The sequence below is a fragment of the Puma concolor genome, chromosome A2 (assembly GCF_028749965.1).
Source record: "Puma concolor isolate L17-30 chromosome A2, mPumCon1.1.hap2, whole genome shotgun sequence".
Lineage (NCBI taxonomy): Eukaryota > Metazoa > Chordata > Mammalia > Carnivora > Felidae > Puma > Puma concolor.
The window spans coordinates 83,302,073-83,321,103 of record NC_141668.1 but is presented as its reverse complement, the minus strand read 5'-3'; the positions used below and the strand labels follow the sequence as shown (position 1 = coordinate 83,321,103).

General features: G+C 35.6%; 1 protein-coding gene across 5 annotated transcripts in view; it reads right to left on the bottom strand.

The window, feature by feature from the left end:
* Positions 1–1,975: 1,975 nt before the first annotated feature.
* The window catches only part of PCLO (piccolo presynaptic cytomatrix protein), a 426,447-nt gene continuing 409,391 nt past the window's right edge, over positions 1,976–19,031 (bottom strand). For all 5 annotated transcript variants that reach the window (XM_086696804.1, XM_086696805.1, XM_086696807.1 and 2 more), the window contains 3 exons: positions 9,547–9,681; positions 8,753–8,898; positions 1,976–6,620 (listed from right to left, as the gene is read on the bottom strand). In XM_086696804.1, the coding sequence (XP_086552930.1) occupies positions 6,480–6,620; positions 8,753–8,898; positions 9,547–9,681 (422 nt within the window). In that variant the 3' untranslated portion in view covers positions 1,976–6,479. The remainder of the gene's footprint in view (positions 6,621–8,752; positions 8,899–9,546; positions 9,682–19,031) is intronic.

The window sequence follows — 19,031 nt, the reverse complement described above, 5'->3', positions numbered from 1 at the left end:
CTGTTCTAAGATACTTGTTTTACCTAAGAATGCTCTTTAAACATTTTTTTCTTTTTTTTTTTTATAATATTTTTTTTTTCAACGTTTTTATTTATTTTTGGGACAGAGAGAGACAGAGCATGAACGGGGGAGGGGCAGAGAGAGAGGGAGACACAGAATCGGAAACAGGCTCCAGGCTCTGAGCCATCAGCCCAGAGCCTGACGCGGGGCTCGAACTCACGGACCGCGAGATCGTGACCTGGCTGAAGTCGGACGCTTAACCGACTGCGCCACCCAGGCGCCCCAAACCATTTTTTTCTTAATGTGTATTCAGTTTTTGACAGACAGAGACAGCACAAGTGGGGGAGAGACAGAGAGAGAGGGAGACACAGAATGTGAAGCAGACTCCAGGCTCTGAGATGTTAGCACACACCTGACGTGGGGATTGAACCTATGAACCATGAGATCATGACCTGACCTGAAGTCAGATGCTTAACCGACTGAACTGCTCAGGCACCCTTTCCTAAGAATACTCTTAAGAGTTTACCTTAAGTATATTAGATACTACACTGGATACTACACGTGATCTTAGTCAAAAGGCCAAGAAGTAATACCATATCAGATAAAACCTGATCAATCAGTGTCAATATATTCGTAAATTTAGTTATTTTATAGACATAAATAGGAAAGTAAAAATTCAAGTTAAATAAATCCCCTATGCTGTTTTAAGGTTAAGAAATGATATATAACTTTCTTGCCATAAAAAGAAACTTATCAAAGAATATAAAAAACACATAAGCTTACTCAAAGCTGTCCCCAAATCATTAAAAAAAGGAAAATTTGAACATTGATAAGAATAACAGTTTCAATGAATTAAAACACATCAAATTTTGAATCACTAAATTTTACCCCTGAAATCAATATTATACTATATGTTAACTAACTAAAATTTAAATAAAAATTTGAAAGAATAAAAGGTAAAAAAAACAAAACAAAACAAAACATGTCAAATTTGTTTCAATCCTTGAGTTAGCAATGATAATAAAAATAAAAGCATAAACTTTGTGGTCATCTTTGGAGGATGATAGGGATTACTTTTTTTGAAAAAATGGTAAGCAGTTAAACAAAATTGTCCAATCTTCTCTGCCTTTATCCTAACTTTCCTATACAAACTATTCTACTCAGTAATCAAATGTTGGTTGAGGGGAAATTTATCTTTTTAACAGTATTCCAAGAAGAAATGCTGATTGAAGTAGAATATCACCATTTTGTAAAATTTAATTAATGGGTCTCTTCTAGGCATTGAGCACCAGTGGCTGGAAATAAGACAAATATGAAAGACAGCCAAATACTATACACCTCTCAACAGAGGAATATAATGCCAACCTTTGAGTTTGAACATGAATCAGGTCAAATCTGTAGAGCAAAAGACCAAGTTACAGGCAATAAAGGACAGAAAAACTTGTTAACCACCCTGTGAGTATGCAATCAGCAAAAACCAGATTTGGTAGAAAGACCAGATTTCTTCAAAAAGTATGACGTCCTGAAAAAAAAAAAAAAGAGGTGGGGGGGAGAATACATAGATTAAAAGAGGCTTAGAAAACATTTAAAAAATAATATCACCCCCATTTTGTTTATTAGGCAGATGTCAATGATAAACCAGGAATTAATTATCATAAAAATAAGGCCGGTGATTACATTTAGGGTTTGGGAGGATTTTGTGACAGGGGAGGGTTACATGGAGGACTTATGAGATGACTGGCAAAGTTTCATTTCTTGACCTGGGTGGTGGTTACAAAAGTATCTGATAGACAATAATTTATTAAGCTATATGTTTAATTCTGTTTTCTGTATCTGTGCTACGTTTAAAATTTATTTTTTAAACTCGGTGAGTGAATGTATTTATGATATAATTTTCAGAGGAAATGTTGTGAAAAGTTCTATTTCTGTAATAAAGCATCACTTTATCAAGTTGATAAACACAAGAAGTCAAAGGTGACATTTTCAATATTTATTGGTAAGGCTGAGGCAACAGCCTTTATACAGCACAATTTGCATAAGTTATCAAGATACATCTTGTATACAATCACAAAACCAAGACATATTTTTACATAGGGTAAAACTCAAGACAGATTTACAAGCATTTTTAATACAATTCTCGTATATTTCAATTCAATGTATACAACCTTTAGCCCAAGAATTTGTATTTGTTCATTAGATTTTCCAGAGAGATTTGGGTAGAACAGAAAAGAACACATTAGCAAATCACCAACATGGCATGCAACATGTAGTTAGAAACAAGACATATCTCCAAGTACTTTATTTTTTATTTTGAAATCAATTTTATTAGATTTTTATTCTTTCAGACAAGAATGTTTTCCATTAATATCAGATGTGTTTTTGTTAGGATATTAGCACACACATTAATCAGTAGTGGGAGCACCTGAGCACATCACCGACAAATATACAGACACAATCAAACGATAATCATATTCACATGCTGAATGCCAAATGAAATTATTATTTCAACTTTGTCTATTTTACCAAATGTATAGGTATGTACAGGGTAACGATTTAAGAAAATGCTCTCAATCTACATTTCAGATAAGGAATCATTGGATTAAATGATTTTGACTTAATGGGCTTCTTTAATAATAACAACATGGAACATACAGAAAACATCAATGTGTCATATTCAATGAGAATATCTGTTTCACTCATTCATTTTTTGTATTACATCAAAGGCAAGTAATTATTAAAGAGACGGCTCATGATTATTCATCGAGCTTTTCCGTCACTTCCATCTCAAGCTCAACAAGAGGGCAACTCACTCTGTCACATGTAGAGCTATAAACATATATATATATATATATATAGCTGTAGTTGGCTGCTTTGGGAATATTAGACATTATAGCAATGAAAATAAGTTTTTAAAAATATTGTTAGTTATGATTTAAATAATAAAGTAAAAAAATACTATAAACATCTTTATGATATCTTAATGAAATGAAACATTGGTCAAATAATTTCTAATAAATTGGGCACAATATAGTATATAATTTTATTTCACTTCACAGGACCACCGACCTAGTGTCACTACCACTATTACCGCTATCATCACAACATTCCTATAGAAAGAATCGGTATCAGCTGGTTACCAGCTATAATATTCCCACAATATGACTATTTTAATGTGTGTGATCCACAAAACTAATCCCACTGATATGTTGAAAATATGCATTTATTAGTACGGTTAATTACAACATGGGCACATTAAGGAGCAAAGACCATCCCTGCTCCTTAATCTTGGAAACTGTTCTTTTCAACAGAAATGGTAAAGAAAGAGTTCAGAGTCACCAAAAGTCTTCTTAATCTTAAGTAAAAATAAGGGAAACACCAACTTCTTGCTCAAACTGTTATCTATGTCTGTAACGACCATCCTAGAAGTCCCCGTCTTTTGTAAAAATTCACTCTGTGCTTTTGCTTCTACAGCTAAAAGTTCCTTAGGACCCAATTTTAAACCAAGAAGCAACTCCAGTCTCTGACGATTTGATGAAACTGTGGGAAAAATTAAGATGCTTTTCAAAATATAGGTGTTGTACTTGGACTGATCACATATTATTTAGAAATTACAAACTTTGTCATCAGTCGGATAAAAAAAAAGCTGATTCCAAAAAAATAAAATAAAATAAAAAGTGGAAAATCATGTGCTGTGAGATATACAAAAAAGTAAAAAACACCAGGAGCCCTATTTGCAATTAAAAAAGAAATCGTTTTGTTGTAAGAAGGGTAATCAACATCATTCAGAAGAAATGCATTTGTTCAAGGATCAGTGTTGCATAGAATAATTCCAGCACAACTTAGGATTTTGGTCAGTGGCAAACTTGGCACACTTTGGCAGGATCTTATGCTCTCTGAAGGGGGATGCTGGTGCACAAAAAGCCATGTCATTAGCTCTCTTGATTGACCTGGCCCCGTCCGTCACTAGTTCCTCGGAACAAAGGGGCACCTGTAATGCAAAGACTCCTGCTCTTTCAGGTCAAATAGCTACCAAGGGATGATCTTTGTTTTTGGTGGCACCTCATTTGTATTATTCTAAAATAAATTTGCAACTGGAATGAAGTAAAACTTACTGCTCCTACAACCTCCCCTGCATACTTCTGGGTGTGAGTGGCTGCAGAAGAGGACCTAGCGTGAGCTAGAGTGTCCTTTTAAGGGCAAAGAGCAGAACCTTTTTGTGTCAGAAAGAGATCTTCCTGAATCCTTCTCTTCCCCAATTATGAATGATGATTATAAGCTCCCTAAAGTGCTAACTTCTGCCGGCGATATCCATAGCAACCATCAGCAGATCTAGCTGTCTCTAAAAATAAAATCCTAGCAATATCGAATCTTCAGCAATCCCCTCCCCTGCGTGCTCGTTTTAAAGCAGTATCAATTGGTAAATGACACTGCGATATCAGCGAGGGGAGGGGAAAAAAATACAGGGAAGAAAAGTGACTGTTAGCTTTCTTAGACTGGGGAAGAGTGAATTTCTATTTCTTTATGAATATAATAAAGATAGCCTGGCATTTATTAGAAATTGTTTTCTTTTTAATGTTTTACATTAAATCAATTCCTCTCAAATTTCAAGTATGTTTTTCTTTAAAAAATGAGAAAATTCAACATCCAACCAGTATATTTGGGGATGATTTCTCTAAACCCGTGGAAATCCCACCTTTGAATAAAGAAGCAGCTTTTAAAACTCAGAACAGTCTGAGAACCAATTTATTTTGGGGTAGGATAAGATTAGTAGGTTCATTTCATTTATAATAACTCGATTTGCAAATCATTTTGATTTAATTCTTCACCTTTTCGCAGGTTCAACACCAGGTTATATTTTAAAGAAAAAAATAGTTTTGGAGCTAATATACTACTTTTATCCAAGTCAATGCTGACCATTGGTATGGAGGATGTTTTTGCATATAAAATTTGAGAAATAAAGAGCTGCATAACAATTATTCCTTGCTTATATCTATAAAATTGTATCTGGAAATGTGCTTTCTTTTTTCTCACAGTTCACTTGGTTTGATCATCCCCACATCCCATTAGGAAAGCTAAGAATATGTAATTATATTTATCCTACAAATAAGAAACCTGGGGAAAAGTGACTTGAAGGGACATGTGCAAGGTGACACAGTCAGTGGCAGGACCAAGACAGAAGCTGGGCTTTTAATCTCAGCTCAGTGTATTTCCTGTTGGTTGATGGAGAAGAGGATGCTTCATTTTAATGACTTAGGCATTGGTTCTTTTATTCGGCATTATTAAAATAGCTCGTTATATTTTACTCTCAATATACTGTTGACTTTTCACATATTTTCCCAGTATTGACAAGCTTGATCACTGCGATATTGTCACTAAAGGAGGAAAATGGAACACTAGAGAGAACTTAAGTTTGGTGTCATTGTGCAATCAGTTAATGCGCTAAGGGAAAAAAAAGCATTATGGAAGAACAGGAAATGACACCAATTAAAGAATTGGTGTCACAGATTAATATGATGTGTTTTCCAGAGGAAGAATTTATCCTCTTTCAATACATCACTCAAGAGAAAGGAAATACGTGGAATGACACATTTATTTGCACTTGCACAAAGAACAACTTATCATGCTTCCTAGAACATACCATTTTAGTCTATGTTCTTTGGTATGTTGAAAATGTAATGGTAAGTTATGGAGATTTTGATGTTTTCAACCAAGGTTCCAATATTTTTGTGGGGCAACATTCATTGTTAGCCAATCATGGCTTTATTTCTAAATAAACATAGGTCCATTTCTACTTAGTATTATCTTCACTCTACATTATTTCAAATTATACAAATGTGCTTTTACAACATGAATTCCAAAGTTGGTGTTGTTCACGCTTGTAACATTTAGACATAGAGAAAATCTAAAAGCCATCATTTCCCCATCTCCAGTACCTTTTCCTTATGAACACAACCACCTCCCTCTTAGCCTTGAACACATCCTGTAGTTGAGTCCTGTGTTGGAATCTAAACACAGTAAGTTGTCGGAGAAAATAAGATGAAGAAGAAAGATTTGTAGACGTCCGAAAATTGTGATTTGTTACGTCAGTTCTTTCCTTTCAACCAAGATTCTTTTGCATAAAGAATAAACTCTGCATTAGAAACCATATTAATAGTTGAGCATTTGCCTTTAGCTATAGGGCAACTCTGCTCAAAATCACCATTAATCTGCATTAATAACCAAGATAGCTCTCACTGTTTGTCTTGACAGCCACACGCAATCCTTTTTTTTTTTTTTTTTTTTTTTTGGTCCCTAAAACAGGAACTTCTTCATCTGAGTTTTTTACTGTGCTCCACAACAAAACATTTACAAGACTTTGCTTTTGCGTGCCGTTCCTCCTTTCACGTTTACCCCCAAAACGTGAATAGAATAGTATCCAACTGTCATCTTGATTTGAGATCATTTAGAACAGTTTCCATACCCTGAGCAGACACATTTCTTCAATGGGTTTGAGTAGGACTGACCAAAAGTTTGTGCCAGTTGACTATTCTTTTTCTCAGATCCACTTTGTCAAGCCAGATACAGGCTTCGCCAATCAAGGTCTTTTTCATAAACTTCCCTCCATTAGAGAAAAGTAAAATCTAGAAAAAAGAGCCAAAGTTATATATACTTGCATACATTTTTCAACCTTTTTAAAAGGACATTTGATCATCAAAGAAGTAACACAGACAAGAAAGGGTAAGAGGAAGTAGCAGCTATACTTGTAAGATAACTAATCCTCAAGATATCCTCAAAAGATGTGCATAGTATTAATTAATTCACACCAGCATTTCCCAAAGGAAAAGCCACATCCAGGAGGATATGAGAATTTTAGATAAGACATGTATTAACAGCTCATTCTGACTAGGTTTATGCTTAATTGAATAGAAAATTTCTCAGAAGAACTTGCTAGGTACATTTTCTAGTAGTTTATGAAATATGCACCAACATACAAAATTGTTTGAGTGCTGAGCAAATGAATAAGAGCTCACAAGGCAGAGAAAATACAACAGTAATTTTATTTAGCATTTAATTTACTGGTGGTTTTATTACAGTGTGTACTTCTGAAGTGATTTCTTGTCATATGTAGAACTTATATTAGTTGAAATGCCATAGGATCTCACACTCAAGACAGTTTTTTTTTCTTCCAGAGATGAGTTGAAGAAAGGTAGAGAGCGTCAGTGTTAACCATTAATCCTTGACAGTTCTCTCTTGCTTTCTTTTCAGAATCTCCTTTAGAGAATTCATCTTTATTCTTGGCTAAAACTTTACTTTTATGTTTCTGACTTCAAAATATACATTTATGATTATTTCTTCTGGGCCCTGGTTTTGGGATTGTATACGACATTGTATATCTTCACCTGCATCCTGCTTTCTTATTACATTTATCACATTTCAGACAAATGTGTAATCTTTCTCCCTCATAGTCCTGTCTCTAACTACTTAATCTCTGTAGAAGACACATTTGCTCACACAGACTTCAGAGCATCTTTTGCTCTTTTAAAATTTCTTTCCACTGTAATACCTTTTAATACCCTCAATGCAGCTTTAACTTTGTAATATTTCTTATATGTGTCTCTAGTGTGCCCTTCAGGGCCAGTACCACGGTCTTACTCTTCCCATATTTTTTTATCTCTTTCCTCCCACCTCGGTTTCCCTCTTTCGTTCCTTGTTCCTACTCTAATGAAGACATACTACGTACAAACACTGTATTATGTTGTAGAACAAAGAGCAATGAAAGCCAGGCCTTGCCCTAGAGGAGCAGAGAGTGGGAAAGCAGTGACCAGTAGGGATATAAATGATTATGCAGCACAGATTAGGATTGGTAACCTAGTAAGATTAGCAAAATACTGTGCGAATGAGGCATGATGAATTGCACGTAGGGTCATCAGTAGAGGGCAGAGTTCATCCTGAAAGACTTGGGAATAGTGAGATGGGTGGAGAGGGATGAAGAAGACAATATTGAAGGGAAGAAAAATATGAGCAAACCGTTGGAGGCTTAACCTGATTTGAAAAGATTGTGGTGTGGCTGGAGTATAGAGTGTGTTGTAAAGAATACAAAGAGATGAAATTAAACCAACACTCTTAGAGTTCGCGTGAGAGGACTATGGATGAGTCAGGATGTAGATGAATCACTGAAGGCTTTGATGTAACCTGCCGGCCAGTGTTTCTGTCTGTCTGTCTGTCTACCTACCTACCTGCCTATTCTTAATTCAAGTATACTTAACATTCATTATATTAGTTTCAGGTGTACAACATAAGGATTCAGCAATGCTATACGCTGCTCAGTGCTCATCACAGTAAGTACACTCTCAATTGCCTTCACTATTTCACTCACCCCCAGGGCCCCCTTACCCAGTGTTTTTAAAAGATGCCTCTGCCAGCAGCGCGATGAAGTGAATTAAGAGGGGAAGACATTGATGGCAAGGAGGCCAGCTACACTGCTAAAATGATCTGAGTAATAAAGATAAAAACTCAAAGAGGATTAGTGGCTGTGAGCATGGAAATAAATCTATATAAAATAAACTGAGTAAGCAGAATAGAGAAGATTTGGTAGCTAACTGGATGGGTGAGTGAGCTGCAGACTTCTTAAAGGCCCCTGGAAAGAAACCCCTAAGACTGAATTAACTTGTAAAATGTCACAGACGATATGATCAGTATACACATATTAAATAATTGAATGGCAAATAAATACTGTACACACAAAAAGAGTAACTGCACGGTATACAGTTACCTGAAGAGAATGCCCAGCAGGACTGAGGCTGAATCTAAAAGTTTCATTGAATGAAGGCTCTCTATCATGTCTGCAAACTCTCGTTTTTTTCTTGATCACTTTCTTCTGGGTAGAGATGTTCATCACATATATTTTTACATATAAATCTGAAAAGAAGAATCAGCTTGTAAAATGTCCATTACTCATACAATTTTCTATTGAAAGAATTATAATTGTACACTGGGAGTTATCCTACATTTTAAACAAAGCCAGCAGAACGTGCTCAATTTGTTTCAGACAACATAAAATGATTAAAAGACACACCAATTTTCTTAGCAATTTGAATGTGTTTTCCCGTTGTATGATAAACACATTACTCTGTTTCTGTGTTGAGAAAAATTATCTAAAAATTAGTAGAAGGGCGCCTGGGTGGCGCAGTCGGTTAAGCGTCCGACTTCAGCCAGGTCACGATCTCGCGGTCCGTGAGTTTGAGCCCCGCGTCAGGCTCTGGGCTGATGGCTCGGAGCCTGGAGCCTGTTTCCGATTCTGTGTCTCCCTCTCTCTCTGCCCCTCCCCCGTTCATGCTCTGTCTCTCTCTGTCCCAAAAATAAATAAACGTTGAAAAAAAAAAATTAAAAATTAGTAGAATATCAACGTGTTCTATATAAGAGAGGTTAATCCTTATTTCACATTTTTTTTTCAGATATACTCGGCATACAGCCCCAATTTTACTTTGAATTTTCCAGATTATTTAGGACATATTCCTACAGAACTCCTAGATATTTTATATTTCTCATTATCATAAAATTAGATACCTGGTAAGTGATCAGGAGACTTAAATTTGTAGGTGATATTTCTGCATTGGAGAATCTCAACTATCAGTTGTTCACCATCTGTCTTCATTTCCTTCTTCAGTGCAATCTTGATTTCTCCCATTACCTGAGTTTTGACTGGAAAAAGTTAAGAAAAATGGTAAGGAATAGGAAATGAAATCTATTCAATGTTTCATTCAATAATTCATGCATACATTCATTTACTGAGTGTTTATCAAGCGCTGAACACTTTATTGTATCCTGTGGATACACAGATGAATAAAACACAGCCCTTAAGGAGTGACAGATTTCATGGGAAGACCAATAAATTCCACACTTACAACAAAGTATGCTAAGTATGACGACAGGCTAGTAAAAAGGGAGGTATGGAGGAAATGCAAGTAGGTGTTACTCAGCTGTAGATTATTAGGCCAAAAGAGGAAAGCGATGAGACTATAATAAGACACACATACATAAAATCAATAGAATCCAGGGGCACGTGGGTGGCTCATTCAGTTAAGGGTCTGACTTTAGGTTTTGGCTCAGGTCATGGTCACAACGTTTCATGGGTTCCGTGGGTTCAAGACCTGCATGGGGCTCTTGCTGACAGCTGGGAGTCTGCTTCAGATTCTCTCTCTCCCTTTCTCTCTATGCCCTTACCCCGCTCATGTTGTCTCTCTCTCTCAAAATAAATAAATAACTTGAAAAATTTTTTTAAATAATAGAATTCTAATATAATTTATAGGAAATAAATCATATGAAATACAAGAAGTTGTTTGCTAACAATTGCTCGTTACAAGGCTTTCTCAAGAACACTTGCTACCATAATTAAATGTCATTGTATGTTATTTATACTTTCTTCCTATTTCTTTTATGGAAGACATAGCTAAGAAGAATTCATGTAGTGACGACATTACACAAAGGAAAATACAATGCGTGGTTTAAATGAATCCAATGTATTTCTTTCTAGTGTTATCTGGGATCCTTGTATTACTGGAGAAGCCATTCATGATCACTCATGATTCTTTAATGATTCACCCTTTCCTCTGTCAATTCATACATTCATCCACTTATTTAGTCACTGACAAGTACTTTATTTCCCACGGTACCCTATGATAAACACTCTGTTAGGAAGAATGGAGCCAAACATGCATGCTTGTTGGTTTTATGATTTTTTCCACCTGTTGGGAAGAAAGTGTTAATGGATTATTTTCATCAATAAGTACATAATTAGGAAAAAAACCCAACAAGTTTATAAAATATGAGAGCATGATTCCAAGAGAGCCTGAGGAAGTACTGCTTGAGCTGAAACCAGGACAAGAAAGAATTAACCAGCTGAAATGGATTAAGAACATTCTACAGAAAAGGAACTGTGTGTTCACAAAAGGGAACATCATGGGACTGAGGAACTAAATAAATGTCCTTGTGGTTATGACATATTGTTGGTTTTTATCTTTAGAACAATAGGAACCTGTTGAAGGTTTTTTGAGTTTGGATGTAGATCACTTGTTCTCAAACATCTTGGTTTCACACATCGTTATAGTCTTAAAAATAAAATGGGAGTTCCTTAGGGTGCCTGGGTGGCTCAGTTGGTTAAGCGTCCAACTGTGGCTCAGGTCATGGTCTCATCGCTTGCGAGTTCAAGCCGCATGTGGGGCTCTGTGCTGATGCTCAGAGACCAGAGCCTGCTTGAAATTCTGTGTCTCCCTCTCTCTCTGCCCCTCCCCCACTCACGCACTCACGCTCTCTTTCTCTCTCTCTCAAAAATAAAATAAAAACATTAAAAAAAATTTAAATGGGAGTTCCTCAAAGAACCATTGTATGTATTACAGCTATCAATATTCGAAATTTTAAATTTCTAATCAAAATGCAAAACTGGATATTTAAAAATATTAATTCACTTAAAATGATAATATACTTAAAATATTTTAATGGAAAATCACCACATTTCCCAAAATAAAAAATACATAGTGAAGAATGCTGTTTCACATTTTTTTCAAATTTCATTACTGTTTTGCTTAATAAAGGAAAGCTGGATTCCCATGCCTGTTTCTATATTACATCCAACTCAATAAGTTGTTTTAGTTGAAATATATGAAGAAAGTCCACTCTCATACAAATAGTTGGAAAAGGGAGGAATATTTTAATATCCTCTTTAGATAATGTCAATCTTTGATGCTACATTAAAACTTGACAAGTGGTAATTTCTTTAATAAGACAAGGGATAATTTCTGAAATCATATCAAGGAACTTTCTGAACTGTTACTTTAAAATACACCAGTCTATCTTGCATTTTGAATGGATCTTTTAACTATGCCTGATTTGATAACCTCATATTGTTCATTTTGGAAAACACTGGTTCACTGAGCTATGAAGGTCTTGTTGACACATTTCATAAAATATTTGAAGCACACATGTTAATATCATCACCAATATCATCAAGAAGTTCTTTGAAATTGAGAAACTTCCAAGTTCAGGAATGCAGATGCAAGTTTTCCAAAGTTCGATTTTTTATTTAAAAGCTGAATTTTATAATTGACGACTACTGTCACTTGTTTTTCTTAAAGTGACAAGCTCATTTTGTAAATTTTTCAGAATAAGTGGCATGTGTCTATGAGTTATTCTTTCTAGTAGAAATTACATTGCATATTTAAAGGGCTAGTTGAGCTTGCAATGCAAAAAAAAAAAAAATGCACAGACTTCCTCAAGTCAATGGTCATAATTAGACATGCAGCACAAATGCTTTAGACGTATTTCCCATGTGATCACACAGATTTAGAAAGACATGTACTTTCTAATACATAATTTTAGTATATTATGTTATAATATTTTAGTATATTTAAAAATAATTTTGACCTCATGGATACACTTGAATAAAGTACAGAATACAGAACATAGTTGAGTCAACTTTGAGAGGAAATTAGAGTAACAAAAGCATTTGTGCAAAATTGTACAAATACTGGATTGTAGTCATTCAATCCTTTTGATTGAATTTTGTCATATTTTGGGGATATGCTGTTTTAATTTTTTTCTTTCCTGGATCAATTATTTGATCAAGTTAATTTACATTTTTGTCCAGATGTATGCAGACATGTAGAAAAATATCTATGAATACCAATAACTAAGACGCAAAAATACAGAAAATCATCCTCTATACTGAAACATAAATCTTCTAGATATAGTTACATCATAATAATGTAGCAACCAATGACTATCGATACCTCAGAGTAGTTAGATGTTAGCTTTGCCCTCAAGAAACTCAAGAAAATAAGACTCAAGGCAGGGGTTTTATATACAGCTGGAATGTCTTTTGAGTGTCAAGCCTACAGTTTTAAGCATAAAAGAACTCAAGAATTCTACACAAAGATTGATTCTCTGAGAAATACAAGGGGGATGCATTTCGTTAAACCAAAGAGAAAACTAGAGAAACTTCAGTGTGATCAATGACGGTGAGTATTTAATGTATTTAATTATGGGGCTAAGGATAAAGCAGGACTGAGGGCACAGGTGCGTGGAAGAACAGCATTTGTTAAGTATTCCAAGAGTAGTAAGAATACAACAAAAAATGGATGGATGGGGAAGGAGAAAACGCAGAAAGTGAAATGAGACTATTGATTTTTGTATAGGCGATAGGTAGGTAACAAAGGGTGCAATTAAAAATTGACAAACCACATAGCAAGTGTTGAGGTAAGAAGAGCAAGAATTATAAATGGTGTATATAAAAAGAAAATCATTAAATATATGAATCCTTAATTACAGAAGTAATTTTTACAAATCAAAGACACCAAATGGAAGAAGAAATACAACAAATATACACAACAATTATAAAACAAAATGCAGAGTTGCAAACACATCTACCATATCAGCAAATACAAACAGGTTTAGCTAGCCTTTTTAATTTAATTTATTTTTTATTTATTCATTTTTTTTTTATTGTAGAGAGAGAGAGAGAGAGTGCACGAGTGGGGGACAGGGGCAGAGGGCAAAAGAAACAATCCCAAGCAGCCTTCACACCCAGCATGGATCCCAATGCTGGACTCAATCCTAGGACCCTGGGATCAGATCTGAGCTGAAATCAAGAATCACACATTCAATCGATTGAGCCACCCAGGCGCCCCTAGCTACCCTATTTTTAATTTTTTTTTTCAACGTTTATTTATTTTTGGGACAGAGAGAGACAGAGCATGAACGGGGAGGGGCAGAGAGAGAGGGAGACAAAGAATCAGAAACAGGCTCCAGGCTCTGAGCCATCAGCCCAGAGCCTGATGCGGGGCTCGAACTCATGGACCGCGAGATCGTGACCTAGCTGAAGTCGGACTCTTAACCGACTGCGCCACCCAGGTGCCCCACTACCCTATTTTTAAAATGACTTTCAGACTGGCTCATAAAGCAAAGCTTACCTTTATGTTAAAATGTAGTGTTGTTTCTAACAGTCAAAAATACATAAATTATAAGCATGTCAGGTATATGGAAACAATAAGAGAGTAGGGGCTGAACTCTTATTATCAGACAATAAGTTTTATAAAATGAAACTACAAACATTAATCACACACAAAAAGGCTTCAATTAAATAATTCTTGGGGGAATGGCAAAATATAATGAGAAAATACAAAAGTTCTGAAAAATAATGATAATGGAAATACCATAAGTATCAGAATCTAAGAAAGTTACAGTAATGATGAGAGGAAAATCAATAGTCTTAAATGCCTATATCATTTAAAGCATTTATAAAAAACACATATGCATTAATATTCTATCAAAAATCTTAGTACAAGTGATTTAAACTTCCAACTCTAAAAGTTAGAAAAAGAACAAAGTGAAACAAAAGAAACTACAAAGAAGGAAAGAATAGAGATATACACTAAAATTAAAGAGATAAAGAATAGAAAAATAGATGAAATTAATGAATCAAAATTCTGATACTCTGAATAGTATCAACAAAACAAAAAACAATAGTGAATTTACTCAGTGATGTGTGGTCTCTTAACATTCTTATTCAGAAATCACCTCTGGCCTCTTAACCATGACACTACTCTCCTCTCGGTGACTTGCTATAAACATTTACGGTCATGAATATACCCTAATACTATCAGGTCATATTCTGTTTACACATTCATGACAGATAGAAACTGAAAACATCATCTAATATATTTCTTCGAACTTCCAAGCGAGCATCCAATTCTGGTTACTTAACCATTTTAAGGAAGCATAAATAAGCCCATTCAAATCATTCTGTTTTATATTAAAAAAAAAAAAACAAAAAACTTCACGGGCAAGTAATTTTCAATATAAAAATGAGAAAATGGGACAGATCTTAGAAATTCTTTTCTTTAATATCTAGAGAAATTAGGTGAAAAAAAAGTAAAATTAGAAAAAGTGTTAACAAGTAGTAACTGAACGAGGAATAGGCTACAGTTTCCCGCTGGCAACCCCCAAAAAGTTCCGTGCAGGAATGGAAAGGGGGATTCTGGGAAAGCACAGTTTAGCAGGATTCCTGAGCACGAAAATCTTGTATCACAAAATCTTGCTGGGAAAAGGGTTGACAAAACGCTGAGTATTACCACCAAATCCCCATCACAGAGAAGAGGATGGACAACGAGAATAGGGAGCCCCAGAAAAGTCACACTAAACCTTTGAGAGTGGAAACCCTGGATCATCACTGAAAAGATCTGAGAGTTTCGGTGCGATCGGGGAAAATGGCCAAGGCTCCCCATTTCCGGGAGCTCCAAGAAAGCAGGTGAAAGACCCAAAGCAGAGACTATCTTCCCCTGGAAATAAGACATATCTTGGCTTGCTACAGTGAATGCTGGCCAACACACATTTAATGAAATTTCAAAAGAGAGAGCAAAGTCTCGCCAAGCAGGCCAGCAAATCTATATGTAAAACAGCTCTATTTCTTTCCTCCAAAGCCGTACAGAAGTGGAAAGAACACCGTCTCTCAAACCCACACCTGGAATGGAGGGGGAAAAAGAGGATTAAACCAAGGTAAGGAGGGATTCCAGGAAAACTCACTCCTACTACTCGAAGCCAATAGAAGCTGTGGACAGAACTGATCACACTAACAAGCGGGATGGAATAAAATAGGACAAATCTTCTGGGACAAATTCACTTTTATAGGTCATATTCCTCTTTTGCAGCCCTTAAAACCCTACGTGCTAAGAACGTGATATTTGTTCTTTCCCACCTTCTTCCATGGGGAAAAAAAGGGGGAATTAAGCTTGCTAATTACAGTTCTCAAATCATCACGTTGCCTGTTTCTTTCTTGGAAGGTTAAATTCACATGCTTCGCAGTGTGGTACTTGTGAAGTTCTTGATAATTTTCTCCTGTTCGAAGACTGTTCCAGCTTGCTCTTTAATGTTTCTATTAAAGGAAGAAAGGGACATGCCTGCTGAGATTGTGTTAATTGTGAGTCACCACTGTCAATCACGTCTGCCCTTTCCTAGGTTCAGAGTGCCTCTGTCACCTGGAGCAGACGGCGGATGGTGACAGAAACCTCTTAGTCCAGGTCTACTGTCTCCACAAGGGGGCAGCTCCAGATCTAACATCGATCCTGCTCTGGAGAAGATATTTATCCTGCAGTAGGATACATAACCACAATTTAAGAATAGAAAGAAGGGGGGGAAAGAATAGAAAGAAGAGGAAGGGATGAAGGGATGTTGAGGAGAATTTCAAAAATGAGGTGACAAAGATGCCGATTATAGCACGAAAGTACAAATGTTCCCATTTTAAAACTATTAATGAATTAGAAACACCATGAATAAAACTGAATAAGACAGAAATCAGTATTATTGACATAGAGGGAAGAAAGGATGATATAGAAAGGAAAATGGAAGATAAAGAAGGCAGAGAACAATGATAGGTATGTCAAACTGAGAAATATGATCCAATATAACTGATTTTCCAGAAAAAGTAAGTTTAAGAGTTTAGAAAATAGCATCTATTTAAAATATACAGGTATTTATCTGAAGTAACAGAAGGGTAAATCTGTGGATCAAAAGACCACCCTGTATTCCTGGAAATACTGATTACTTGATACATTGATATATCCCATTTAAACTACTTCAAGGATATAGAAAACATTTTTAAAGGAGACAAGGGAAAAAATAAGTCCCCTGAAAGAGGACATTCGTGTATAAAAAAAATAAAAATAGCCTTGTGAAAATATTTAAAAGGCTGTGGCAGAAGATATAGAGGATATAGTAATGGAGGAAGAAAGAAAGAAAGAAAGAAAGAAAGAAAGAAAGAAAGAAAGAAGAAAGGAAAGGAAAGGAAAAGAGGGAGGAAGGAAGGAAGGAGGGGTGCCTGGATGACTCAGTCGATTGAGCATCTGACTTCCATTCATGTCCTGATCTCGTGGTTTGTGAGTTCAAGCCCTGCATGGGGTTCTGTTCTGACAGCTCAGAGCCTGGAGCCTGCTTCCGATTCTGTGTGTGTCTCTCTCTGCTCCTCCCCCGTTTGTGCTCTCTCTCTCTCAACAATAAATAAACACTTTATTATTTTTTATATGAAATTTATTGTCAAATTGGTTTCCATACAACACCCAGTGCTCATCCCAACAAATAAACACTTTAAAAAAATTAAAAAGAAAGGAAAAAAGGAAGGAAGGAAGGAAGGAAGAAGGAAAGAAGGGTGGGAGGGAGGGAGGAAGGAAGGAAGAGGGAGGAAGGCGGGAAGAAAAAAGGTTACAGATGAAATTGAGGAGAAAAAGTGGAAGTAAGTGGAGGAGTGCTAATTTCCTTTAGGCAGACTTAAAATTGAAAATTGAAATATAGTACTAAAAATCATAATTGCTGGGGCTCCGGGTTGGCTCAGTCAGTTAAGCACCTGACTCTTGCTTTTGATTCAGGTCATGATCTCACTGGTCATGAGATCAAGCCTAATGTGAGGCTCTGAACTTGGCTGTGGAGCCTACTTAGGATTCTCTTTCTCCCTCTCCCTATGCCTCTCTCCAGCTCGCGCTCTCCACACTCAAAATCATAATAGCTCAACCTTGTAATATTTTCAATTTTGTTTCTTAAACTTAGTGAGAGCATTTATAAATGAATATGGCTAAAATATTTATTGAAATTAGACAATTCTTTTGTTTTTACCCTGATATATTCTCTTCATTAAATTAAAAAACACTATAATCATGGCCATGAATAATTTAATTGTTTTTAACAAAACTGTGTGCGTCCCTCTATCTCTTTAGCTAAAGTGCTCCAACTAAGTATAACTGTCAAATTGACTTATTTTTGTCTCCCACAGCTTTCTTTTTTCACACTCTCTGGTGCTTTATTCTCCATTAAAATATGCAGCGCTCTTCTCACTCCTTTTACTCAGAAAAAGTTTACATTTATACATATTTTATCTTTGAAAAACATGTGTGTGTCATATCTACATGCACATATTTATACACATGCTATTTGTACACCTCCGTCTGATTTATAGCTTAGAGAAGTGCACCTTAAGAAAACATTACCATTAACAGAACACGGTAATTATTTCACAAGAAATAAGGTTTGTATAATCTCCATTTTACAGGTGAGAAACTGGCGGCTTTGGTATTTGAAGTAACTTGCTAAATGGCTAAATGGCCCAGGTAGAACTTTAATCTAGATCTTCTGATTTTAAGTCCAGAGCTCTCTCTCTCTCTCATGAAAACCTTATATTTTCTTATGAATATTATTTTTGCACTGATTGTGAAGAGCACTGAGTAATGTATAGAATTGTGGAATCATTGCACTGTGCACCTGAAACCAACATAACACTATGTTAATTATACCTCTAAATAAACAAATGAATAAATAAAATAATATCCTTTCAAATAAAAATTTAAAAAAATATTTAATTAAACATTTTTTTTAAATGTTAGAAAGCTTAGAAGTTAGAAAACAGGTTTCCCTGATACCCTGAGAGGAAACTATTTGGAAAACAGCAAGCAATTCTGGGTTGTTGATTTAGGGTTCTATTTGCCCATCTCACTGTTGGCATGATAGGCAGGTTTTTAGTCTCCACAATCAACATAGGGCTTAAACTCATGACTCTGAAATCAGGAATCACATGCTCTACCGACTGAGCCGGCCAGGCACCCCACAGTCCGGTTGTTGAAACCTAGCTAGAAGTTATTGTCTGTGTATACACATCACATCAATTATGCAGCTCATTTATATTAAACAACAAAATGGCAACCAATATTTCCTGAAATATTCATAATTGTATGAGATCCTATATGGGAATTATTTAAACTACAAAATAGTTTAAAAAGTGACCATGGATTGAGAAAATATTTTTTTTAACATTATTCATATCTGAAATACTGAACTGCACATAGTGTAAGTTGAGGTTTACTCTTTCTCAGAATTCTAAGAAATCTATTGCAATCTGAGCAGCTTTTGCCCATGAGAGACCATTTTAGGCAACTTTTCTTTAGAGGCATTGTTTAATTAACTGAAAGCGAATAAAACGAGGAAGAGAAAAGAAGGAAAAAATGTAAGAGGAAAGTTTG